The 25,676-nt window shown below is 47.5% G+C and overlaps 1 protein-coding gene across 1 annotated transcript in view; it reads left to right on the plus strand.

Annotated features, from left to right (window-relative positions):
• The window catches only part of TADA1 (transcriptional adaptor 1), a 117,966-nt gene extending 94,283 nt beyond the window's left edge, over nucleotides 1–23,683 (plus strand). Inside the window, exon 8 of the mRNA XM_078642349.1 lies at nucleotides 23,180–23,683. Within this exon, the coding sequence (XP_078498475.1) occupies nucleotides 23,180–23,332 (153 nt within the window). The 3' untranslated portion in view covers nucleotides 23,333–23,683. The remainder of the gene's footprint in view (nucleotides 1–23,179) is intronic.
• Nucleotides 23,684–25,676: the final 1,993 nt, after the last annotated feature.

Here is a 25,676-nt window from a genome sequence, read left to right on the forward strand (position 1 = left end):
AAGGCAGCTATGACCCCTGGCTTCCCATCATGCCTCAGGGGTAACAGTTAGGTCAGTTGTTCTTTCCGGCTCCTTCAGTCAGGACCCTGGTTTTACAGCTCCTACCTTTTTTGACTTTCTGTCAAAAATATCTTGATATTCTTCAACTTTTTCACTTTCACTCGACGTCTTTTGACTTTAGAGTGCTGGTGCTGCCTTTTTTGTTTTTCAAAAAAGGTTTATTTTTGTCAAAATGCCTTCACTTTTCGATCCTTGCCACTCCTGTGGCAAAAAGAAGGCCAAGCCTGACACACACACCCCTGTGTGTATCCTTTGTCTCCCTGAGACACCTTCTGCAGATAGCTGTCAACACTGTTAGAACTTATCAAGGAGAATCCTCAAGGACAGAGAGAGAATCCAAATTTATGGCCTCTCTGAAAGAGGTAGGTCTCCTAAAAGGCAGCAGAAGAGGAGAACGCGGTCAATGTCGAGAGAAGTCCCAATCTGTTCTCCGTCGGCATCGGGATCGCCGTTGAAGCTGCCTGCGACAACAAAGACCTCTTCGAAGACAGCTCATCATCCTTCGACAGTGAAGACCTCGACGTCGAGAACTCAGGTACCTCCGTTGTCGTCAACCAGGCGGCGTTCAATGTCGAGAGGCAGACCTCCGTTGTCGCCGGGTGAGCATACGACGTCGAGGCAGATCACTCCGTCGTCGCACAGCGATCGGCGTCGAGGCACAGCGCTCCGTCGCGGCACAACGCTCCATCGTCCCAACAGCGATCCGTCGTCGCAACAGCGATCCGTCGTCGCAAGAGCGATCGACGTCAAGGCACAGCGCTCCGTCGACGCACCGGCGTTCGACGTCAAGAAACACTTAGCCGCCTCATCACCGGTGTTCGACGTCGAAGCAGGTTGCTCCGTCGGCGTCTCAACGTCGTTCGACGTCGAGCCACAGGTCTCCGCCAAGAATGGTTCATCAGTCTTCGGCGTCGAGACACCAGCCGTCACCTTTAGTGTCGAGACATGTGTTGGGCCACACCACAACGTCGACGCAGAAGACCCCTGTAAGGACGACGTCGAGTTTGCGAACTCGGTGACCGGCCAGCGTCAAAGCGGAGGTCTCCAAAGTCGACGCCGAGAAAGGGAAGCGGCATTGGCGTCGGAGAGGTGTTCCAAGTCACGGGGACATTCTCCTGTACGCTCGAGCCCACCTTCTAAAAAGAAGAGATTTTCTTCAGGGCAGTCTCCGCCAAGACATCAGACAACAGGCATCACAGAGTTGCTCCAGATCTTGCTCTAGATGTCCTTCAGGAGAGATCTCTCCTCCAGTGAGCCTATCGTCATCTCCCTCAGGCTCTCTTATCTCTCACCTTGGATCACCATCTAAGTCCTCGGATGTGATAATCTATTCTTCTGACAGTGCAGTGTCAGGACATTCACCTGCAAGATCACTGCATGAAGACGTGAACCCATCGCCTCCAGCAGGTTGTAACCAAGGTGGTACAGGCCGTTACATCACTGGGCCCCCGACAAAGATACAGCAGCTCGGTTAACACAGCAGGTGGATCGGGATCAACCTCCTTCCAGGCCCAGAGAGCGAACGCGCACCCCAGTGTGCTCAAGCGGGTGGAGATCCAGGTCAAGGAGCAGGAGAAGGGAGCACAGATCTCCTACTTCTTCCTCATCGTCTACTCGCTCACATAGAGACTATTCTCCAACACTGACCGACAGTCCACCGTCGAGAATCTCTCCAGTGGACGATATCTTCACTTTTCAAGACATTTTAGGCAGTGGGTCACTTAAACTGGGGATTCCCATGTCAGCTCGCCAGACCAAGTCGTCAGTGATTTTCGAAACACTGCATCACAAGACAGCGGCCAATCCTCTGCTTCCCTTGGTTCCGGGGATCATAGAACCAGTCATGGACGTATTCCTCACGCCTGCGACCATAAAATCAGTACCAGCGAGGATTCTCAAAAAATATTGTTCGCCAGAGGAGGATCCACTATTCCTCAGAGCCGACACTCTCCGGATTCGGTGATTTATCGCAGCGGCAAGAAAGAACCATGCCGTGGCATCTTCCTCCACTGTACCACCAGACAAGGAGAGCAAGACGCAAGACTCCTGGGGACGAAGGGTATGCGGCACCTCGGCCTCCTTGCTGAAGGTTTCCAATGCGAAGGCGCTATTGGGCCGCTATGATAGATCCCTGTGGGATTCCCTACAGCGCTTCATTGAAAAACTCCCTCAAGAAGATCGCAGAGATTTTGAAGAAATCCTTACTGAGGGCAGCCAGGTCTCAAACCAGATCATTTGTGCTGCAGCAGAAGGAGCTACCCTGTCTGCGCATGGATATGCTCACCGGGTATGTGCAAGGAGGTCTTCTTGGTTGCGTCTTACCACCCTAAAGCCAGATGCTCAGACCTGTATCATGAACCTGCCTTTCTCTGGATCATCTTTATTCGGTTCACACAGCGATGAGGAAATGCAGCGTATGAAAACGGAATTGGACACTCTAAAAGCCGTGGGGCTTGAAAATAAAAAAGAATTCCGTATAAGGTTCCGCCCCTACTATAAGCGATCTTCCCAACAGAGGGTTCAAACCCCCCAGTGGCAGAAGGGTCAAGACCAACAGGGGCAGCAAAAATCCCAATACAGAGGCAGGCGCTCCTCAAAAGGCGGAGGAAATCCGCGTCAAGGCAACAATTCCAACAAGACTCAATCCAAACCATGAGTTCTTCCTTCCCCCAGCGCCGTTGACCACTCCAGTGGGGGGAAGCATCGCGTATGATATGGAAGAGTGGCGTGCCATTACAAAAGATCGCTGGGTGCTAGCTACGCTTCAGAGTGGTTACTCTCTTCGGGTTCAACATCAACCTCCCTCTATCCCTCCAATGCCAACATTGAGTCATCAGTCAAAACTCCTACAAAAAGAGGTAGCCACCCTTCTCACAAAATCAGCTATCGAGAGGGTACCGAGATCTCAAGAAAAAAGGCCAGAAAGCAGAGTACAGACCCATTTTGGACTTGCGGACACTCAATCTTTATGTAAAAAAAAAAAAAGTTTTGCATGTTGGCGCTTCATCAAATATATCCACATCATAGGCAGGGAGATTGGATGTGTTCGCTGGACCTACAAGATGCATACTTTCATGTACCAATAGCTCACAGTCACAGGAAATTCCTCCAGTTCCGGGTGGGGACCTCTCATTACCTTTTCAAAGTCCTCCTGTTCGGGTTGAAGTCAGCTCCCCGAGTGTTCACGATGTGCATCGCAGTGGTAGCAGCCGCTCTACGCCGCAGTGGTGTCTTCGTGTACCCATATCTGGACGACTGGCTGTTGAAGGTCCTTCCCCAGACAGTGTAAGGGACCACTTTCTGAGCTGCATCGATCTATGCTATCGGTTGGGTCTGCATGTGAATTTCAACAAGTCAACTTCACAGCCGACGCAGAAAATACATTTCCTAGGAGCTCTGCTAGACTCCGAGGCAGGAAAAGTGTTTCCTTTGGAGGAGAGACAGTGTTCCATCACTCAGAAATGCCAACTGGTTCTACGAAACAAGGATCTGACAGTGCAAAGGATTGCCTCCCTGCTAGGGTCGATGGCATCCTGCATTTTTCTGGTCCCCAATGCCAGACTACGGATGCGTCCGCTCCAGCAGGATCTGGAGGACAAGTGGGACCAGCAGTCAGCTCACTGGGACGACAAGATAACTTCGTCAAACACAGCGCGAGTGTCCATACCTTGGTGGATGAAAAGGCGAAATATGCAGGTCGGGATTCTGTTCCATCAACCTCCACCTGCCCATACGCTGATCACAGATGCCTCTCTACAAGGCTGGGGGGCACACATGGGTCATCTCTAAACACAAGGGCTGTGGTTTCCCAAAGAGCGATCCTACCACATCAACATGTTAGAGCTGAGGGCAGTCCATCTAGCCCACAAAGCTTTCCTGCCCTCGATTCAAACATCATCTGTGTTAGTACAAACGGACAACACCACCACAATGTACTACCTGAACAAGCCGGAAGGAACACGCTCACGCACCCACTCCCTGGAAGCGCAAAATCTGTGGCACTGGCTCCTGGTTTGGAATCTGTCAGTCACTGCAGTCCATTCTCCCAGGAGAAGAGTGTCAGGTACCCCACAAGACTCACCTGGGCTTGTGAAGCAATCCCGCAGAGACGACAGAAACCACCGCCCCTGATCCCAACAAACCCCCGCGGGGAAGTACTACGCTCGTGCTAAAAAACACCCCACAAGACACATGCAGACAGTAGCCCCTGTTTCTGACACTCACCACAATTGTTGTTCGGGTTAACTCAATGAAGAGGTCAGTGAAGTGTTGTCCAGGAGCCTTACGTCCGTGGCAAGGAAAACGAAAATAAGGCGCTTCTGCGCCAGGACCACCAAAGAACCAAAGGAACTCAAAGGAAGGCGCTTCTGCGCTGAAAGGGAGGTATGTACAAGAACTCCAGGGTAAGCGCTATAGCGCGGCCCATATGTACAATGCTCCTACGCTGAATGCGTGTAGGAACCAAGCAGTAGCGCTCCTGCGCCACCGCCAAAGCAAAGGTATGTCCAAAGTATATAGTTAAAGCGCTCCTGCGCCACGGGCAAAACAACTGAGGAACAGGGTGTTGAAAGTTAAAGCGCACCTGCACTTATTACTACAAACAAGCAGTAGCGCTCCTGCGCCACTGCTAACTAAAAGAACAAAGGCAGGAAAGTAGCAGCGTGCCTTCGCAGCTGCTTCCTAAATGAGTTATCAGCAGCGCTCCTGCGCGGCTGACATCCAAAATTACAGACGGCAAGCAGTCACGTAATGCGTGAGGGATTGCAGCGTTACCGTGACTCGAAGCAACCTCCGGCGTCTGCTGGGCTGAAGCGCGGCTGCCGGGAAGTATCAGTAGCACCGATCCGGCGGGCTTCACGCATTTTAAGCGTGTTCCCCCAGAAGTGCTTGTTGTGGTGGAGGACTAGACCGGGACACCACTTCCGGCCGGAAGTGAGTATCCCGATGTCTGCATGCATCCTGTGGCGCCCGGGACCGCGGAAAGCCGCCACATGACAGTACCCCCCCTCAAAACAGACCCCCCCCCCTGGGGAGTCAGAGAAAGGAAGCAGGGCGTGGGCTCAGAGGGTGGCTCAGATGGAATGCTCGGACCAGAACAGGGGCATGACGAACATGGGATCGGGGTTCCCAGGACCGTTCCTCAGGACCGTAACCCTTCCAGTCAATGAGGTAGAACAACCACCCCCTGGTACGACGGGAACCCAGAATAGCCCTAACCTCATACTCCACATGGTCCTCCACAACCACCGGAGAAGGAGGAGAGGAGACGATGCAGTCAGGATGGACCGCACGCAAAAGAGAGACATGGAAGACCGGGTGCATCTTCATGTGAGCCGGGAGCAACAGTCTCATGGCCACGGGGTTGATCACCTTCAATGACAAATGGACCTACGAACCGAGGCAGCAGCTTCTTGGGACCATGCACGTTGAGATGTCGAATGGAGAGCCACACCATGTCGCCGGTGTGATACGCGGGTTCTGGCTGCCTGTGAGCATCAGCGTGTGCTTTGTAGGTGTCCTTTGCTTTGGCTAGCTCGAACCTGGCTCGTTGCCAGAGCTGACACAGTGTCTTGTGATAAGCCCGAACCGTAGGCAAAGGACTCTCCGCTGGAACGTCCCACGCCGAGGTGCGGGGGTGTTTCCCTTGTAAGCAGAAAAAAGGCGACATCCCAATGGCGGAGTGTTTGCTGTTGTTGTAAGCGTACTCTGCCATCCATAGCACATCGGACCACTCCCTCTCGACCGTGAGCAACAAACAGCGCAGGTATTGTTCTATGGTGTGGTTGGTTCTTTCCGCTTGCCCGTCTGTCTGGGGATGGTATGCAGGAGAGAGACGAACGTCCATCTCCATGAGTCTGCACACTGCCCTCCAGAAACGGGACACGAATTGCGACCCCCGATCCATTATCACCACCTCAGGAACGCCATGGAGGCGAACCACGTTGTTCACGAACACCATTGCCAGTTCCGCCGCCCTGGGGACTTTGGGCAGTGGTACAAAATGAGCCATCTTGGTGAGGTGGTTCACCACGGTTAGCACTGTGGTATGGCCGGTTTTGGTCAGCGGAAGCTCCACCACGAAGTCCATAGAAATGGTGTGCCAAGGATAGGGTGGCACCGGGATGGGACGGAGGTGGCCCACTGGGGGCTCAGACCTGTTCTTGCCTAGTAGGCATATGGTACAACGGGAGACGTGGTTTCTTGTGTCGGTTTCTACTGTTGGCCACCAGAACTGTCGTTGTATCAGATCAAGCGTTTTGTGGTATCCTGGATGGCCAGCGATAATATGGTCATGACACATCTGGAACGCTCGTTGTTGACAGGGTTCCCTCGGTAGGTACAACCTGTTCCCTTTAACCAGGAATCCGTTTTCACAAACCACGCCTTTGTGTCCATGCACTAGAGCTGCTGGGTCTATTCCGTCCGTGTCCTTCCGTAACTGGGTCATGAAGTCCGTGGAGGCCACTACTCCCTGGAAGTGGTCATCCGAGATGACAGGAATCTGTTCTGTGTTTTCAGTGGCGTCCTCGGATTCGTCCAATCTTGAGAGAGCATCCGCCTTGGCGTTGTCCTTTCCGGGTCGGTAGGTGATGGTGAAGTTGTATTCATTAAAGAACATGGTCCATCGTAACTGCCGGGCGGTCAGGGCGCGTGCTGAGCGTAAGAACTGCAAGTTCCTGTGGTCCGTGTAGATGGTGACCGTATGTTTTGCATCCTTCAGGTAATGACGCCATTCCTCGAACGCCATCTTGATTGCCAGGAGCTCCCTGTCTGACACCGTGTAGTTCTTTTCGGCCGGCAGTAGTTTCTTGGAATAAAAAGCCACCGGATGTAGCTGTCCGGTGTTGGCATCCCTTTGTGACAACACGCCTCCCAAGGCGTCTTTCGAGGCGTCTGCCTCTACCACGAAAGGCTGTTCGGCGTCTGGATGTATCAGCACCGGTGCTGTAGTGAACCGCCTCTTTAGTTCCTGGAACGCGTAGTCTGCTTTCTTGTCCCAACAAAAGCGCTGTCCTTTGCGCAATAAGCGCGAGATAGGCGCCACCATCCCGGAGAATCGAGTGATAAAACGGCGGTAGTAGTTGGCAAACCCCAAGAACCGCTGCACCCCTTTCACGGAGTCCGGCGTGGGCCAAAGAAGGATGGCCTCTACTTTCTTGTTATCCATCTGTATGCCGGCGGGGGTGATGACATGACCCAGGAATTCCACGGAGGTAACGTGGAATACGCTTTTCTCCAGTTTCACGTATAGTCTGTGTTTCCCTAGTTGTCGTAGGACCGAACGTACGTGCTGTACGTGCTCGGTGATGGTCTGGGAGAAGATCAAGATATCGTCTATGTACACGATACAGAAGACGTCGAGGAACTTTCTCAATACCTCATCTATGAAGTACTGGAACGCGGCGGGGGCGTTGCAGAGTCCGAAAGGCATGACCTGGTACTCGAAGAGGCCGAATTTGGTCCGGAAGGCGGTCTTCCATTCGTCACCCTTCCGGACCCTGACCAGATGGTAGGCACCCGCAGATCCAGTTTGGTATAAACTGAGGCGTTCTTGACTTGGTCCAGGAGGTTGGAGATAAGCGGAAGCGGGTATCGTTTTTTTACCGTAATGGTGTTCATCGCCCTGAAGTCGATGCAGGTCCTCCGGTCCCCTTCCTTCTTCGAAACGAAGAAAAGGCGAGATGACACCGGGGACCTGGAATGGCAGATGAACCCGTTTTCCAAGTACTCATCCAAATAGGAACGTAGATGGACGTTCTCCTTTTCGGTAAGGGAATATATCCGGCTACAGGGCAACGTAGAGCCGGGTATTAGATCTATCCGACAATCGAAGGAACGATGCGGTGGTAAGGTGTTGGCTCCCTTTTTATCGAACACTTCTGCCAGATCCTGATAGTCCTCCGGGGGAAACACCCGTTACATCGGATATATCGCATCGCGCTGCCATTGCAACGAGGCTATTACATCGCACCGGTCATCACATCGCATGTCATCAGAACGCATGCAAGTGCATCGCTATGACATATACATCGTTAACGGTTACATCGGATTTCGCTCAACATTTACATCGGATTACATCGGATTTGAATGCCATTAAAATAAAAGCGGCAAAATTGAGCACCAGATATCGGATTACACATTATAGGATAAGCAAAGCAACTGAAGCGCCGAAATTGAGCACCAGATTGGTGTTTATTAAACAAGCAAAGTGTTTATTCAAGCTGGATAGTGTTGTAGAATTGTTTATTAAATGTGGTTAGTCAAAATTGATATTATAGGATAAGCAAAGCAACTGAAGCGCTTATTATTAACAAAAATTGACACAAATCATATTTAATAAACAGCCGAAATTGAGCACCAGATTGGTGTTTATTAAACAAAACAAGCAAAGTGTTTATTCAGCCTGGATAGTGTTGTTGAATTGTTTATTAAATGTGTTTAGTCAAGCAGAATAAGATGTGGTCTGACGGATAGCTAGGCAGACTTTGGTGCTGTCAGACAAGGTTCGAGCCTCCTCATAGCCAGATAATATACTTCTTTTGTAAAGAAATTTCTATAGACCTAAACGTGTTGAAATTAACACATATTATCAATTTTGCATTTTATTATTAACAACAATGGACACAAATCATATTTAATAAACATCTGGTACATATATATGTAACAATTACAGCGTCAATAACTGCAACAAGATGTGGGCTGACGGATAGCTAGGCAGACTTTGGTGCTGTCAGACAAGGTTCGAGCCTCCTCATATCCAGATAATATATTTCTTTTTTGACATTTTTTTTATTTCATAATGCAGATTTTTGTTCATTTGGAGGACAAAAACAAGCTGCGACGATGCCAAGTGTATTTATCGCGCATAATTGAACAATTGGGTTTATTAAAAGCAAAGCAGCTTTTAATTTGGATGACGAAAACAAGCTGCGACGATGCCAAGTATATTTATATTTATTGCTCATAATTGTGGCCACGATGCCATTGTTTATAGCGTAGATTTGGGAAAAGGTGTGCGACATCCCCTCATATCAACATAGGAAGGTCAATTTCAAAAATCATATTTAATAAACATCTGCTGGCTGGGTGGATGGATGGATGGATGGATGGATGGATGGGTGGGTGGGTGGGTGCGTGGGATGGGTGGATGGATGGCTGATGGTGGATGGATGGATGGGTGGGTGCTGGGGGATGGGTGGGTGGGTGGGTGCCTGGATGGATGGATGGGTGGATGGATGGATGGGTGGATGAATGGATGAATGGATGGATGAGTGGGTGCTGGGGGATGGGTGGGTGGGATGGGTGGATGGATGGGTAGGTGCCTGGATGGATGGATGGGTGGGTGGGTGGGTGGGTGGGTGCCTGGATGGATGGCTGGGTGGATGGGTGGGTGGCTGGGTGGCTGGGTGGATGGATGGGTGGATGGGTGGCTGGGTGGCTGGGTGGATGGGTGGATGGATGAGTGGGTGCTGGGGGATGGGTGGATGGCTGGGTGGGTGGGTGGGATGGGTGGATGAATGGCTAGGTGCCTGGATGGGTGGGTGGGTGCCTGGATGGGTGGATGGATGCGTGATTGAAGGATGGTGGTGGACGCATGCTTGTGTCCTTTAGGTGCATTTGCAGCAAAATCATCTGCTCAGCCGCGCAGATGGGGGCAGTGATTGAGGCCAAGCGTGTCCTTTAGGTGCATTTGCAGCAAAATCATCTGCTCAGCCGCGCAGATGGGGGCAGTGATTGAGGCCAAGCGCGTGCCTGGTGAAGCGGCATGCGCTTTACCAGCGCAATAATTACGCCAATGTGGGTGGATGGGTGGGTGGGGTGCATGGATGGATGGATGGCTGATGGTGGATTAATGGATGGTTCGGTGGGTGCTGGGGGATGGATGAATGGATGGCATACTGCAAGCATACCTGCGGAAAAATCACGCCAATGTGTCATGCGCTTTACCCGCTAAATAATTACGCCAATGTGTCATTCAAGAACATAAACCAAGGTGATATGTAATGTCACATACCAAAAACCACAATAATCCCATTTGTACATTTTTATTTGTTAACCACAATAACCACGTTTGTACATATTTAATTGTAAAATTCACTCAACACGTTTGTACATTTTTATTTGGTAAACATAATAAACACGTTTGTACATTTTTATTTGATTTACATTGCATTGATACAAAATACTTACAAACTTACTAGGTATGTAATAGCCCCAAAAAGAATTAATTAATAGTACATATCCATGGCAAAATGTAAACACGATGGGGGGTACAATTTACAGACAGGATTATCGGGCACAACAGTAAGGATTCAGAGGATGGAATACAACACATACAAGTGCCAATTTTTTTACCCAAAGGAATTAAGTACATGTGCGATGGAAGGCAGGTAGTCAGAAGGCACAGATAAGGGGAAAAGTTTTAATACTGCCAAAAGTCGGACAGACATTTCCTTTGAACGGGGGCAAACACGTGGATGTAGATTAGCTGCTAAACACTGTGACATTCGCATTTCCTGGAAACTTAGCTCCTTTTTTAATATCTCAAGAAAACTGTAGAAATTAGGGTGCGGTTTGCCAATACTTTTGTTTAAGGAGTTGTGCCAACGCTCAAGGGCATTGTTTGTCTTTGCTCCTCCCTCTAAGCAGGTGGAGTAGCAGTTCCACCAGTCCACAAGAAAACGTGGTTTCCTCCGGCAACCCGACCTGCTTAGATGCCCAATCCATGTGTCTTCAAAATAATTTAATAATGGTGCCAATTTGTCCTCGTTTACCATAAAATATTCAGACTCTGTAATCGATGTGTAGTATTCGTCTACACTATTAGGAGGAACAAAGCAAAGACCAGCTAGTTTTTTAAGCTCAAACTGCAGTTTACTATCAGACACATAATCCTCAATAAGGGATGTTTTTTGAATTTTGCGCCAAATAGCCTGAGAAAAGTGAAAATAACATCCCTGTATTTGGGTATCCATGTACAATTTCTTTACAACATTTATCATGGGTAATTCAAAGTCCATGATTACTTTTCTCGGACTTTTGTTTGGGATTTTAGATTTTACGGCTGACAAAAACTCAGTATACGTTGAGGATTGTTTGTCTGGTAGTAAACTGTAGACTAAAGGAACTACAGTGTCGTTAACGTACCCGTGAATGGTGTAGATTTGGGTGAAAGGGGTGGGCGTGCTTTTAAACGTCCCATCAAGCATCCACACATCACTGTTCTCCAAGCGGTTAAGATTACGGGGGGTGCTAAATATTAAAATGCGCTTATGACAATTCTCATTGTCATACATAATAAACTGTTCCTTTGAAACGGTGACACAAAGTTCAGCAGGAATTTTAATATCCCCAAAAGTTTGTGGTGCCACACTTTTTGGATGATTCGCGAGTTTCTTACGTTGGATCATTCGACGTAAGCTGGGGATGGCAGGCATACTACTAGCCACATGTTCAGTAATATGTTGTGATACCTCCCTTAAAATGGCACCACAAGGGTCATTGGAGTTGCCTGCAATCACTTTCATCTCATTTATCGATTCTCTAACTTCAATAGCAGTTGCAGAGGCCGAGTGGTTATGCTCTGTGCTTCTTAAAACAAACTCACCCAGAGTAACCGCTCGTCCTCTGCAATGCCTTGAGTAATATTGAACACACTTCCAATGACCCCGTGGCTCAGAATTTCTCTCCTTGCAATATATATAACCGCTGTGTTTGAGTAGGCGATTTCCTCTGCTTGACGTGATATATTGCGCCATCTTTGGCTCAGACATTTGCTGTAGAAAAAAAAAAATCATGTTAAAAATGATGATAAAGACATTTGCGGTAGGAAGACAACAAAGAATGCTTTTTAAAAATAGTAAGAGACATTTCCAGTAGGAAACAAACAAAAACATTCCTTTTAAAAATCATAAGAAAGACGCATTGTTCCTAATGCCGGACACGAAATGCATACAGCACTGCATACACCCCTGCGCCCGCGGCAGTAAACCTCCATCCCAACCGACCACAGAAGGATGAAAGGCCCGCCCCCCAAACAAAAATAACATCAACTCCCCAAGATTAGTTACTAAAGTTTAAGCTATTGCCATTATTAATTACAATAACTTTTATTTAAAAACATTTTATTTTATTATAAAAACCTTGGATGTGTAACATCAATGCTTAAGTGACGTCAATCCAAAACATGTTGCTATAGGTGTCACATTGTCCAGAAATACAAGTATTACCATTGTTAATGACAAAGCTATTAATTTCACAATTTCAAAACAAAACAAATCAATAACACATTTGTCATGTCCTGCTCAAATAAAGCCAACTTTCCTAATGCGAGACCTATTACATTGCAAATGTTTGTTTACCTTTTGTGCTAATCTGCTGCTGCTGCACTTAGCGTAGAAACCCAAAATCTTAGCTTGACTTGCACCTCCGTTACCTTTACTAATCTGTAACAGAAAGTAAAAAATAAAGGTTTGCGGTGGCATTATTACTTAGGTCTTTCAACTACACTTTTTGCAGTTTAGTTTTTGGCAGTTGCAAGTGTTTAAAGGTGTTACATGTTATAAGTACTGTACTACAAAAAACCAAGTACTACGAAACATAGCATTTTCTATCAGCAACCAAAAAAAAAATAGTTTGCAGTGCCATTATTACACGCCTACTACAACAAACAGCAATAAAATTAAATTACATGGTACTATGCAACACATTGCTTCCAGTCATTTGCAAATAGCATTTTGGTACCTGCAATTTATGCAATCCACAAACCCATACACCCACCAACACATCCACCTGCCAACACATGGTACTATGCAACACTTTGCTTCAAGACTCAATTTCTTGTCTTAATATTCTTTTGGAACTAGCAATAATGTACCTGTTGCGTTGTTTTACGCTTTGAATGGCGTTCTTCTTAGTGTTTGGATAACCACAAAAACCTTCACGGTGGGGGTGGCCTATTTTAGGAGACAAAATAGAGATTAGACTAACGTTGGGTATATCCAGCCAATCCTGCAGCAATTTATGCAATCCACCAACCCATCCACAAAACCATCCACCAAACCATTCACCAAACCATTCTTCCACCAACCCATCCACCCACTGCATCCCCCTCCCACCCCGCTAAATATAACTCGGGTCATCTGTATATAGAGATAACTGTAATCACTAGTATATGCATCTGTATATAGAGATGACTGTAATCAATAGTATATGCAGTAGACCTTTGTACTCTACCATTCCTATGTGACTCTTGCAGTATCTCCATTCATATCCCAAGGGCATATGGTACATTTGCAAGTATTTTCTATTTGTATCTTTTATGCAACATGTGTAATCCAACGCAAAGTTCTTATGTTTTGCTGCTGGTTCTTATGTTAAGCGCTCGGACACCTTCGGGTAAAGTTCACGCTATTTAAAATCACATTAAATAATACTTTAACAAAAAAAACACCCATCCTCTTTCTGTGATTTAACATCTTGTACATTTGCAAAGGGAAACATAGGGCTGAAGTGCACGAAAAACGAGGGAAAGATAGGGCTGGGGTGCACGAAAAACGAGGTAAACATTGGGCAGGAGGGCACAAAAAACAAGGGAAACAGAGGGCAGAAGGGCATGAAAAATGAGGGAAACAAAGGGCAGAAGGGCACGAAAAACACTTTTGTTCTCCATTTCAAAAGACCACTTTTGCAATACTATTTTCAATTTTTGACTGATCCATCTTGGATGGGTCAATTTAAAAAAAGCTCTGTTGTTTTGTAGGCATGCACATGTGTGTTCAATACATGGACGTCTGCAGTATAGAATGGCTACAAACGACACTGCCCAAGCCAAGAGGTCTTATATGCAATGAGTGTTGGAATATTTCCACTACTTTACAAAAACAAATGCAGTTTAGGTTTAAACCTACTCTTAAGCTGTTTACTATTTATTCCCCATTCATTAATAATGTTCCCAGAATGAGATCAGAACCTCTTTTCACGTTTTCCGCTCCAGACTGTCCTGGGACAGTAGACCTTTCCTGTCCGTCGGAAAAGACGTTGTGGAAACCAATAACAATGGCTGTAAATTATATCAGTACCCCCTCAACCGAAACCGGGGGCATGCAGGTGAACTCTGGCATGCCAATGTATATTTTTCAGTAAAAAACTGCACGGCCTTAAAGACTCAAACGCAAGCATTTTTCACACCCTAAGCAGAGACCCTTTGCTACATTTAGAGTTTGCCAGGTGCAGAGACTGATATGGCGCAGTTGCGACGGACACCAAACGCGAGAATTGCTCTGACCAAAAAACATTATTTACACCAGTGTGCAATGCTCCGGTATGATTTTCTGCAAAATAAAGCCTGGTGACACTGAGCAATGCACTGCAAACCTGCAAGCTTGATTGTGGACTAGGAAGTGCTTAACTACAAACCCCCTAAAGATAATGCCCTGCGTTGACCTTCAATACTCTTGGGAGAAAGAAAGTGCTCCGATTTGGTCAAACAATTCATCAGAATATTGTGTCCTATGTTTGAAATTAAGGAAGCATTATTCGGCTCTTAGATACAGTTCCGAATGTAATATACTTTTTATTTGCCTCTAAGAACGGGAAACACCCAGCGATTGCAGCGCAAAATAAACACGTTGTGGAAAGCACTAACAATGTCTGTAAATTATGGCAATTTATAGTTAGCACTACAAAAATGCACGGGCCAAATCCCTCAAACGCAAGCATTTTTCCCACCCTAAGCAGAGACCCTCTGCTACATTTAGAGTTGGGAACGACGGAGGCGTAATGAAAACGTACATTGGCCAGGTGCAGAGACTGATATGGCGCAGTTGCGACGGACACCAAACGCGAAAATTGCTCAGACCGAGTATTTACACCTGTGTGCAATGCACCAGTATTATTTGCTGAAAAATAAGGCCTGGTGACAGTGAGCAGGGATATCCATCTTAGAGTCATGGAAGATTAGAGTTCACGGCAAAAACACAAAACAGTGGACACTTACCGATGCAAAAGTCTGTCCTCAGGGTCACGAAATTGGCACAAATGGCTGCAGACACGGCGGGCAACACAATATATACCCCCCCCCCCACCCCCGAACACCCCATTGGCTATAACGATTTAAAACGTGCGGGCTAAACCATCGCGTTGTCATGTCGCGCGATGTAAGGTCGCCGATGTGACACGCGATCCTATTGCATGGCCGCATTTGCGTTGCAACATCGTGCGATGCTAAAATGGCCGATGTGACTGCATTTGCGATGTAGTGACGGCGATGTGAATTACCGCGATGCAATTCAATACGATGGATAGTCATACAACCGTCCTCCGGTACTTCGGCCTGAGACACCATTCCCATGCCTTGTCCTGGTAACGACCATGCTTGTATGGAACGAATACCATGCATGTTGTCCTCTTCGTAGCAGGTGCTACAGCAGTGTTCAGAATCAAGATTGATCACCCGAGTTACCCAGTCGATTCGGGGATTGTGGTTTACCAGCCATGGCAGTCCCAGGATGACCTTCAACTGAGGTGCGTCTATGACGTCAAAGCTGATGGCTTCAGCATGATTGTTCGTGAAGTACATAGTCATGGCTTCGGTCTGATGCCTGATGAGACCGGAGGTCAGATCCGTACCATCGACGGCTTTTACGGTTTCTGGTTGTTTTTTAGGCTCCGTGCTCATTCCCAGGGTTTGTGAATAGACGGTGTCGATGAAGTTGCCGGTGGCTCCGGAATCAAGCATCACGATGACATTCCACGAGGCGCCGGTTTGGTTCCGCAAGGTCACTTCCATGCCTAAGTGATGGTTGCCATCGAAGACTGCAGGGATCGCGGTAGTGCAGGAAGAAAAACCCAGAGGGCGGACCCCCATGTCTACTGGGTTGTCTCGTTTCCTGCCTTGTTTCCTTTGTCGATGGGCAAGGCGAAAGGCCGTTTGTTCCGTGTGCGGCTGGGTTTCACCGGGCACTCCCTGACGAAGTGACCGCTCTTACCGCAATAGAGACACTGGTTCTGTTTCCTCCTTCTTTCTCTCTCTTGGCTGGTTAGGGCCCCTCTGACGCCGCCTATCTGCATCGGTTCCTGGGTGTCGCTGGGCGAGGGGGCATCCTCCTTGCCTTTGTCGGAGGCCTTCTCTGTGATCGGGAGGAAACGGTTGTCGCTGTTTTTCCCTTTTTCGGTTTTCCTCTCTTGCAACCGGAAGTTCATCTTGACCACCATGTCAATGAACGGCCCTATCATGTCTGGAGGGTCGGTGTGTTGGGCGATAAGGTCCTTCAGGTCATCCCGCAATCCTCGGTAAAACACTGACACCTTTTTGTCCTCAGGCCATTGCGCCTCGATAACCAGGCGACTGAAGGTCGTGATATAGTGAAGCAGGTCACTGTTTCCTTGTTTTAACCCAAGCAGCTGGTTGTCGGCGGCTTGTACAAACGTATGGCGAGTGGACATCCGTCGCATGGTCTCTTTGAACGTTGGCAAGTGGTTTAGCATGGGGTCGTCGTTTTCTACCAGTGAGATGGACCACTGTGCTGCGTCCCCGCCCATGTAGGACAGTATGAATGCCACTTTTGATGCATCGTCTGGGAAGGCAGCTGTTCTGGCCATGAAATGCAAATGGCATTGGTGGATAAAGACACCATACTTGGTGCGTTCGCCATAGAAGCGTTCGGGTGGAGCCAGTTGCACCAGGTGGGGTGTGATGACCTGGATAGCCGTGTCCTGACCGGTGGCAGAGGAGGACCCCCCAAAGGAGAACGTAGGCGGTCTCAGCAACCCCTCTGTTCGGGTTCTGGGACTAGGAGTGGTACCCCTGGGGTTGGTGAAGCCAGCCGCCACTTGGCCCTGTAGGGCCGTCATATCTTGGCGTAAGCTGAGGTTCTCTGCCTGCATGGCAGCCAGCAAGGCTGCTATGTCCTGCAGGGTTACCTCTGGTTCTCCCATGTCGTCTGGGCAGGATATATGAACGTGGGCTTCTGATTCTGTCAGGTACCCCACAAGACTCACCTGGGCTTGTGAAGCAATCCCGCAGAGACGACAGAAACCACCGCCCCTGATCCCAACAAACCCTCGCGGGGAAGAACACCCGACAAGGATGAGATGGATCCAGGGATGGGGCCAAAAGGAACCAAGGAAGTGGCTTTGGTGGTAGGGACATTGGGAAGGGTCTTGGCACAGCTGAGGGAACAAGAAATACCTGATTAGGGCTAGGTACTCCGCTCGTGCTAAAAAACACCCCACAAGACACATGCAGACAGGAGCCCCTGTTTCTGACACTCACCACAATTGTTGTTCGGGTTAACTCAATGAAGAGGTCAGTGAAGTGTCGTCCAGGAGCCTTACGTCCGTGGCAAGGAAAACGCAAATAAGGCGCTTCTGCGCCAGGACCACCAAAGAACCAAAGGAACTCAAAGGAAGGCGCTTCTGCGCTGAAAGGGAGGTATGTACTAGAACTCCAGGGTAAGCGCTATAGCGCGGCCCATATGTACAATGCTCCTACGCTGAATGCGTGTAGGAACCAAGCAGTAGCGCTCCTGCGCCACCGCCAAAGCAAAGGTATGTCCAAAGTATATAGTTAAAGCGCTCCTGCGCCACGGGCAAAACAACTGAGGAACCAGGGTGTTGAAAGTTAAAGCGCACCTGCACTTATTACTACAAACAAGCAGTAGCGCTCCTGCGCCACTGCTAACTAAAAGAACAAAGGCAGGAAAGTAGCAGCGTGCCTTCGCAGCTGCTTCCTAAATGAGTTATCAGCAGCCCTCCTGCGCGGCTGACATCCAAAATTACAGACAGCAAGCAGTCACGTAACGCGTGAGGGATTGCAGCGTTACCGTGACTCGAAGCAACCTCCGGCGTCTGCTGGGCTGAAGCGCGGCTGCCGGGAAGTATCAGAAGCACCGATCCGGCTGGCCTCACGCATTTTAAGGGTGTTCCCCCAGAAGTGCTTGTTGTGGTGGAGGACTAGACCAGGACACCACTTCCGGCCGGAAGTGAGTATCCCGATGTCTGCATGCATCCTGTGGCGCCCGGGACCGCGGAAAGCCGCCACATGACAAAGAGAACGTGAGAGCGGACGCACTAAGCTGGCATTTCGAACACAAAGAGGACTGGGTTCTCAACGACGAGGTAGTCTAAAACATCTTCCAGTCATGGGGTCGTCCCACAATAGATGTCTACTGACCAGGATCGAAAGGGAATGCCCTTTTGATAGACTGGTCAGGGGAATTTGTGTACGGATTTCCACCCCTTCCGCTGATCCTGAAGGTGGTGAGCAAGCTAGCTCACTCCTACACAATGATGATTCTCATGGCCCCTGATTGGCCGAGACAGTGGTGGTACACGGACCTTCTACATCTGTCAGAGTGTCCTAACAGGAGGCTGCCGTGCAGGCCGGACCTGCTATCCAAGATGAACGGGAGGATTCATCATCCCAACCTTCCATCACTGAACTTGGCAGCATGGCTCCTGAGGTCATACAATTCTGCCACCTAGGACTGCCGCAGGACTGCATGTCCATTTTGAAAGAAGCGAGACGGCCTTCCATAAGGCATTCCTATGCATGCAAGTGGAAGCGTTTCTACATGTGGTGTATGCAGAGCAATTGTCATCATATCAAGGGTCAGGAAGAGGTTATTCTCCCTTACCTATTATATCTGGCTAAAACAGAGTTGAAATTGTATTCCTTTAAGGCGCACTTAGCAGCTATAACCGCTTATAGGCGCTCACCTTCCCAATCTCTTTTTTCCAGTTACAGGCTGTGAAAGATTTTATGCAGGGCTTGAAGAAGGTCTACCCTCCGGTACGGCCTCCATCACCCCCCTGGGAGTTGAACCTGGTGTTATCGAAATTGATGGGTCCTCCTTTCGAACCCATTCATAAAGCAACCTTGCAGCATATTTCTTGGAAGGCTGCTTTTTTGGTAGCAATCACGTCAGCCCGCAGGGTGAGCGAAATTCAAGCTCTCTGTTCCAAAGAGCCTTATACAGTGTTCCATTTGAATAAGGTGGTGTTGAGGACACATCCCTCTTTTCTGCCTTAGGTGGTGTCAGATTTCCATATAAACCAGACCATCTCTCTTCCCACCTTTTTACCCAATCCCTCCACTCCAGCCGAGAGGGCCTTGCATTCTTTGGAAAGGGTTTTAAAATTCTATCTTGATAGGTCCAAATCTATACGTATGTCTGATCAACTGTTTGTCAACTATGGATCGATCAGATCTGGTTATGCAGCTTCAAAACGTTCAATTTCAAGGTGGATAGTTTCATGTATCAAACTTGCCTACCAATTGGCGCAGAAGACCCTGGGGTTTTCTCCCAAGGCACATTCCATCAGAGGAAAAGCGGCCACTACATCTTTTCTTCATAATGTGCCCATGTCTGAGATTTGTAAGGCGACGACCTGGAGGTCCGTCCATACATTTACCAGACACTACTGTCTAGATTCAGACAGTAGAGCAGATACCCAAGTTGGCCAGGCCTCCTTGCGGAATTTGTTTAACGGCTGATTTTTAGCTGTTACAACCTTTAGTTGGGTCATGTGTTTCTCATTTACCTGCAGATGGTTGATGGGCTTGTTATTCTATTCAGTGCTTATGACTATTGATGAGGATCCCCTGGAAGAGAAGGATAAGTTACTTACCTGTAATCCTAGTTCTCTTCCAGGGGTATCCTCCTCAAAATCATATGCAACCCACCCGCCTCCCCAGGTAAATGAGACTATGTCAAAGTGTTTAGAATTTGTTGATGAGCCCTGACTTTCAGGGTTATACAAAGAACAACTGACCTAACTGTCACCCCTGAGGCATGATTGGAAGCCAGGGGTCATGGCTGCCTTAAAGACACGGTGCCAGTTTTTGTTGAAAATGCTTTCATTTTCTATGCTATTGCTTTACAATGCAGCCTGTGAGCCAACAATGTCTGGTTTATTTGCAATTTCCATAATATATGAGTGTTTTGCTCATTAAAACACAGAGTTCGAGTGCTATTTGACCTAATGTGTGTTTTTTATATACTTGCAAAGTATTTTTATGGATAATTACATTGTTTAGCCTCCGTCTTGGGGCTGCATTGGTCCGGGAAAAAATTATATATGTACATACATATATGTGGAGCTAGATATATATGATTTCCGTATATAATTTTTATAATATTTCAGGGGTCCCCGCACATGGGTGGGAATTTTCAGTGCTTATGACTTTGATGAGGATACCCTTGGAAGAGATCTAGGATTACAGGTAAGTAACTGATCCTTCTAAACACAACCATATAGTCTTTTTATGAGGCTAGAGGCAAAAGTACATTCAGTGAACTTATTTAGTACACTGTAAATTAACACAATATACTTTGAGCCCTAGGGGCGTACCAAACCATATATTCAGAAAGTGGTATAAGAACCACGACTGACATAGATACTAGGCCTCGAGCCATTAGAACCGCTGGGGCCACCAGGAACCACCCAAGGTAGTGACACAGGGAACCCACAGGGGATGCGTGCAGTGTTTAAACACAGCCACAAATCACCATTACCTTCTATGGGGAAAGTCGCGGTTGGAATTTTAAAGATAAAGGACACTTAGAAGAGGACTTGGAGCAAACCCCTTTAGAACTAGGCAGTTCTAGAGTCCATACCCACGGGAACACCGAAGTACTCTAATTACCTCACCCAGGGAAGCCGGGTGCATAGGTGTCTTTTGGTGTCTGTTTTCGTCATCGATTTCAATGGCAATCTGCTGCAAAGTGCTGCTGGCGACCAAGTCAAAAGTGTCCGGCTGGATCGAAGATGTGAAGAACCTGAAAGCAGATGGGACAGAGTCTGGGTCACTAGCCTGTGACCAGGAAGGTGATGAGCAGATGCCCACCGATGTCGGGTGCTTGCTGGTAAAGAAGGTGAAGCTGGACTCTTCAGCCATGAGGACGAGGAGGTGTCGACGATGACCAGATGCAGGATACTAGCTGTCCCACGAAGGATGTAGAGTGCAGCGGTGTCTGTTTCCGGATTGGACCCAACAAGCCTTGGCAACAGCAACCCACGCAGAAAGCAAAGATTGGCTTTGGTGCAGATCAGCAAGGTCTGAGGGACTCACCATTTGGTGGGGAGTCAGGGCACGTCTGGAGCAACCAGGAAAGCCCAAAGGAAACAAGAGTTTCCTTCGTGGGGACCCACCAGTCGACGGACCAGAGATCGCAAAGGAGCCTCGAGCGGAAATGCTAGAAGCGGGCCCCCGGAACACTCGTGGAGTGTAGGCCAATAATCTTCGATGCAGATGGTGCTCGGGGCTTGGACTACAAGTAGCCCAACGCACAACTTCGGGAAATCTCGGGAAGTTGATGCACTTGCAAATGTGCGCGGTGTCCAGGAGTTCCGGTTCCACGTCACTCGTGAGGGCTGCGGGTCTCAGCTTTGCTGGGATCTCGTGCCGGCCTCTGAGAAGTCTGGAAGTCCGTGTCCTGAGTCGCAAATACTTCGGAGTACGGTGGGACCTTCGGAAATGCAGACCGGCAAGATGCTTCTTTGGTGCCTGTTTGAACAGGGGAGTCACTCCTTGACCCCATAGGAGATTCTTCCCTCTTCTAGTTGTGTAGAATATCGAAGTTCCAGGATATATGTTGCAGAGTTTCATCCAGGTGTAATCTGAAGTCCTAAGGACTGGGGTCCCATACTTATACTAAGTTAGGCGGTTGGACATACTCTGGGGACCCACCTATGGGAGGGTCTGGAAAGAAGGGTGGTTACACCCATTCCCTTTGTCCAGTTTCGTGCCAGAGCAGGGGCTGAGTGCCCCTGCAACCGGTTTGAAGTGGGGTATGCACAGGGACACCAAGTGTGCCCCCAGCACTGTCTAAAAAGCACCCACCCAGCCCAAATACACTAAAGCTTGTCTGTGAGACACCTCCCTGTGACAGGAAACCTATTGTCCAGATGTCCCCTGCCGGAGTTTCGTCCAGCAGCAGGGGGTCGGACCCGTGTCTGTGACATCCTTTTTGTGATGCCAGGGCTCTTTTGAACTGCTACCGGTTAGGCCAGTGTGTACATGTCTCTCCCTCTAGAAGGGTGGAGTTCTACCCCCACAGGACTGGCGGGGGTGGGTAGGATTCCAAAGTGTTTGACACCTAACACAACATGTTTCCATGCAGCCATTTCAAAGTTAGCATTTACCGCGAGGTTATAATGCACGTAAGAGTATATGGTCTGGCTGCATCACAGAACAGCCTCGGAGAATAGATTCCGAAAGCTACAGAGGGGTCCTGCTCATGCATGGGCACCCTCTCACACAAAATCAAGCACTCTTCCTTCAGGATTGATAAGGCCTGCCATAGGAGTGACTTACAGGTTTATATGTGTCAGTGATTAAAGGTAGATATAGGTAACCTATATCTTAGTAAGGGGTGCATGCACCACCTTACCCAGGCTGCAGTAGCAGACCTGTGGTGCCATTTTGGAAGGCTTCCCAGGGGTGGCATAATACATGCTTCAGCCCCTGGTAGGCCTCTGGAGGACCTATGCCCTTGGTACCTAAGGTACCATATACTAGGGACTCACAAGGGTAACCCAGTAACCATTCTGGAGTGTACCTAAAGTACATGCAATCATTTTAGAGAGGAAGCAGCTAGGCTGGGGTCCTGAATAGCAGGGCCTCAGCCAGAGTAAAGTTGAAAAACAGTGAAACACCAGCAAAAAGTGGGGGTAACCATACTAAGCAGATCCTACTCTCCTTCACCCTTATGTACTAGTTGAGGAATTTTCATTGTGTTACCACCGCTGTAGCTTGGGAGATGCATTTCCAAAGGTTACTGTTTTAGAATTGTCTTTAGAAATTCACCACTCACAGAGTGATAATGGTACCTTACTGCTCCTGAAACATTTGTTTAGCTGAACCTTGAAATTTGTATTAGTTGTTGTGGGACAGGGAAGTAAGAAATTATCAGTTCGCACTAACCGGCTGTGCTATTGCATCGTTTGTGAATAACGGGAAGAATTTCAAAGAAATTACAGGTCAAATTAATTTAAGAGAACAGTCGGCGAAACCACGTGTAAGGTGGGAAGTTTGAGCTCCTATTTAAATATGTGTGAAGATATTTCAGCTTGTAACCCTTGTTTTTTTTTTCTATTTTCCTCCCCACCCTAGGTAAATCGTGAAGTTATTCCTTCCCACACAGTTTACGCTCTGAACATTGAGAGGATGCTTGCCAAGCTGTGGCACCCAGGCCATGGAGAATTACAGCAGGATGAGATTCACCGCCAGCGCCTGGCTTTGAAAGATGGGCTCTTATTGTGCTGAGTGGCTGAGATCGGCCCCACAACACTGCAGACTATGTCACACTATACAACAAATAACCAACTCTAAGAGTGTGGCCGATAAATTTGAACATTTCCAGACCAATGCGTAAAGCGTTCAGTAGCCTTTTTTCCTATGGAAACTTGACCTATATATTGGTTCTTCAAGCTAGAAAGCAAGAACATTATTTTCCTCCAACGTCTTGTATTTAATCTGGTGGACCAAAAAATGGAGGGGGAGTTTGGCAGCATTTCGTTAGCCATGTGAAGAAATGCAAAGCCTTCCCAAACGTCAGAGGTAACCGATTGTGTCATTTTCTTCAAAATAAAATTATTTGTCACAATAGACTTCAAATCTGATGTCCTTAATGAAATGCATTACTCTGTGCCATAAAATCATCACTATCCTTTATTGAACATCTTTTCACTTCAGCTTGCTACAGAGGCGCTTCAACCAGTGCATTGCGTGACAGTGCCTTATTCTACGTGGTCCCATCTTTGCTTATTCTTTGGTTGAGAATGAATATTATTTTTTGTTATTATGATTTGGAGAGTGGGAATGAGTCACCGAAGTATTTAAATTTGTGCGAGTCTCCACTATAGCTTGCAAACGTTGCTATCAGAAAGTTGTTCAAGCGTTACTGCTATTTATAACACCTGGACTGATGCATCCCTTGGGCTGCCCCAGGGTGAGTGGGTACCATACCCTCTAGGAATAACGTGAAAGTTATGTCAGCAGACAACACTGCACAAGGCTATGCCACCTGACCTAAGCGATCCCTGGTGCATAGGCTTTGCAGCCCTTCGGAAAGCCTTGTGTTTGTTATTCATGGTTTATACTACTCAACAGAGCGCTGACCTACTAATGCAGACTTAGACAATTCCCAAAGTTAAAGCTATGTTATCCACCTTAACTGGCTATTAGAATTGTTGGTCCTGCTCATGTTAAAAATGCTCCATCAACCTTAAATTATTGAACGAAAGAATACATTAAGACATGCAGATCATGTACTAGTCTGTCCTACACAAGCTCTCTGTCCCTAATGACAGCATGACTGAGCAATAGCATAGCAACCTGAGCAAGCAAAGCTGTACTCTAGCAGAGAGAGTTCTCCAAAACTAGAGCTTCCGCAACACACGTCTGCATGGAAGTTAAGGCAAGTCACAATCCTGCAGTGAGAGCGGCCTTCAGCATGTAGGTGAGATGGCACCCACCAGGAGAGAGTGTGAGCATAGTCCATCAGCAGGACTTTGAGAGAGCTTCTCTTCTACAGTATGGGATCTTTGCTAAATCCTGCATGATTCCATTTATGTGCAATATAAATAAATCTTTCCAGTTATAAGTAAATACTTTAGTGCAGGCAACGTTTTCTTTCTATGTTTAATAAAATAAGTTCTGTAAAAAGAAAAAAACATACAAAATCAAAAAATGGATTTATAAATGTCCGGACAGTATTGCTGCTTAAACCCTTTTTATTTCCTCTATTAAAAAGAGAAAATCTAAATAAATTGCAATCTCACATAGAGATACAACTGTAAAAAGTCTGCTAAGCAGCTTCACAGTGGCCAAATTGAGCAGTGAACCAGTTGGTCCATCAGCCCACTTTTCTCCTTTATGGAAGATCCGTGAACAAAAGTGAGTGTGCTCCTTATTTGTTATATTATTACATCTTGCCATTTAACGTTTTATATCTCTTAGCATTGTACCAAGTATTCTTTTGACAAGTACTCCTTATATTTCGCAGTTTTTCACTAATTGTTTCTGCCTTTTTCAAGTACATGTTTTCTGCCAGCAATATTGTGTGGTGCTGCCCGGAAAAAAGCTGGTAAGGAGTTTTCTACTACATGGAGTTGACAATATCTTTACAGTTGACCCAACATGGTGTAAGGAGACTATTCCCGTGCCTCAGAAAAGAACACTCTCTTTTCAAAGCTGCAAGGTGGCAGATGTGTCACACTGTGACTACTTGAGTCATGTTCTCTGTCAAAGACGAACAGGTAGTACTCCAGTTTAACGGACAGTGATGGAGCATTGGTGTGGGAGGGATATTCTACGCTGGCTTGGGAAAGGCTATGATAGCGCATTCTATGGCAGTATATTGCGCTGAACTTTGATGGTCGAACGGTACTGAGAATAACGGTCTCAGATAATGCTTTTTTAAGGTCCTTATTGAATGTAAGAAGTTTAACATCAACAGTTGCCGTTAGAGCAAAGTTGGACATTATAGGAAGTCACCAGACCTGGTTGAAATGTAAAACATCTCTGGTTGAATGCAAGAGCATCTCTTTACAGAATTGGCTATGTATGAAGCACTGACACATCGTAAGTTGGAATGGAAAGGAGGTTG

The sequence above is a fragment of the Lissotriton helveticus genome, chromosome 1_1, assembly GCF_964261635.1.
Source record: "Lissotriton helveticus chromosome 1_1, aLisHel1.1, whole genome shotgun sequence".
NCBI lineage: Eukaryota > Metazoa > Chordata > Amphibia > Caudata > Salamandridae > Lissotriton > Lissotriton helveticus.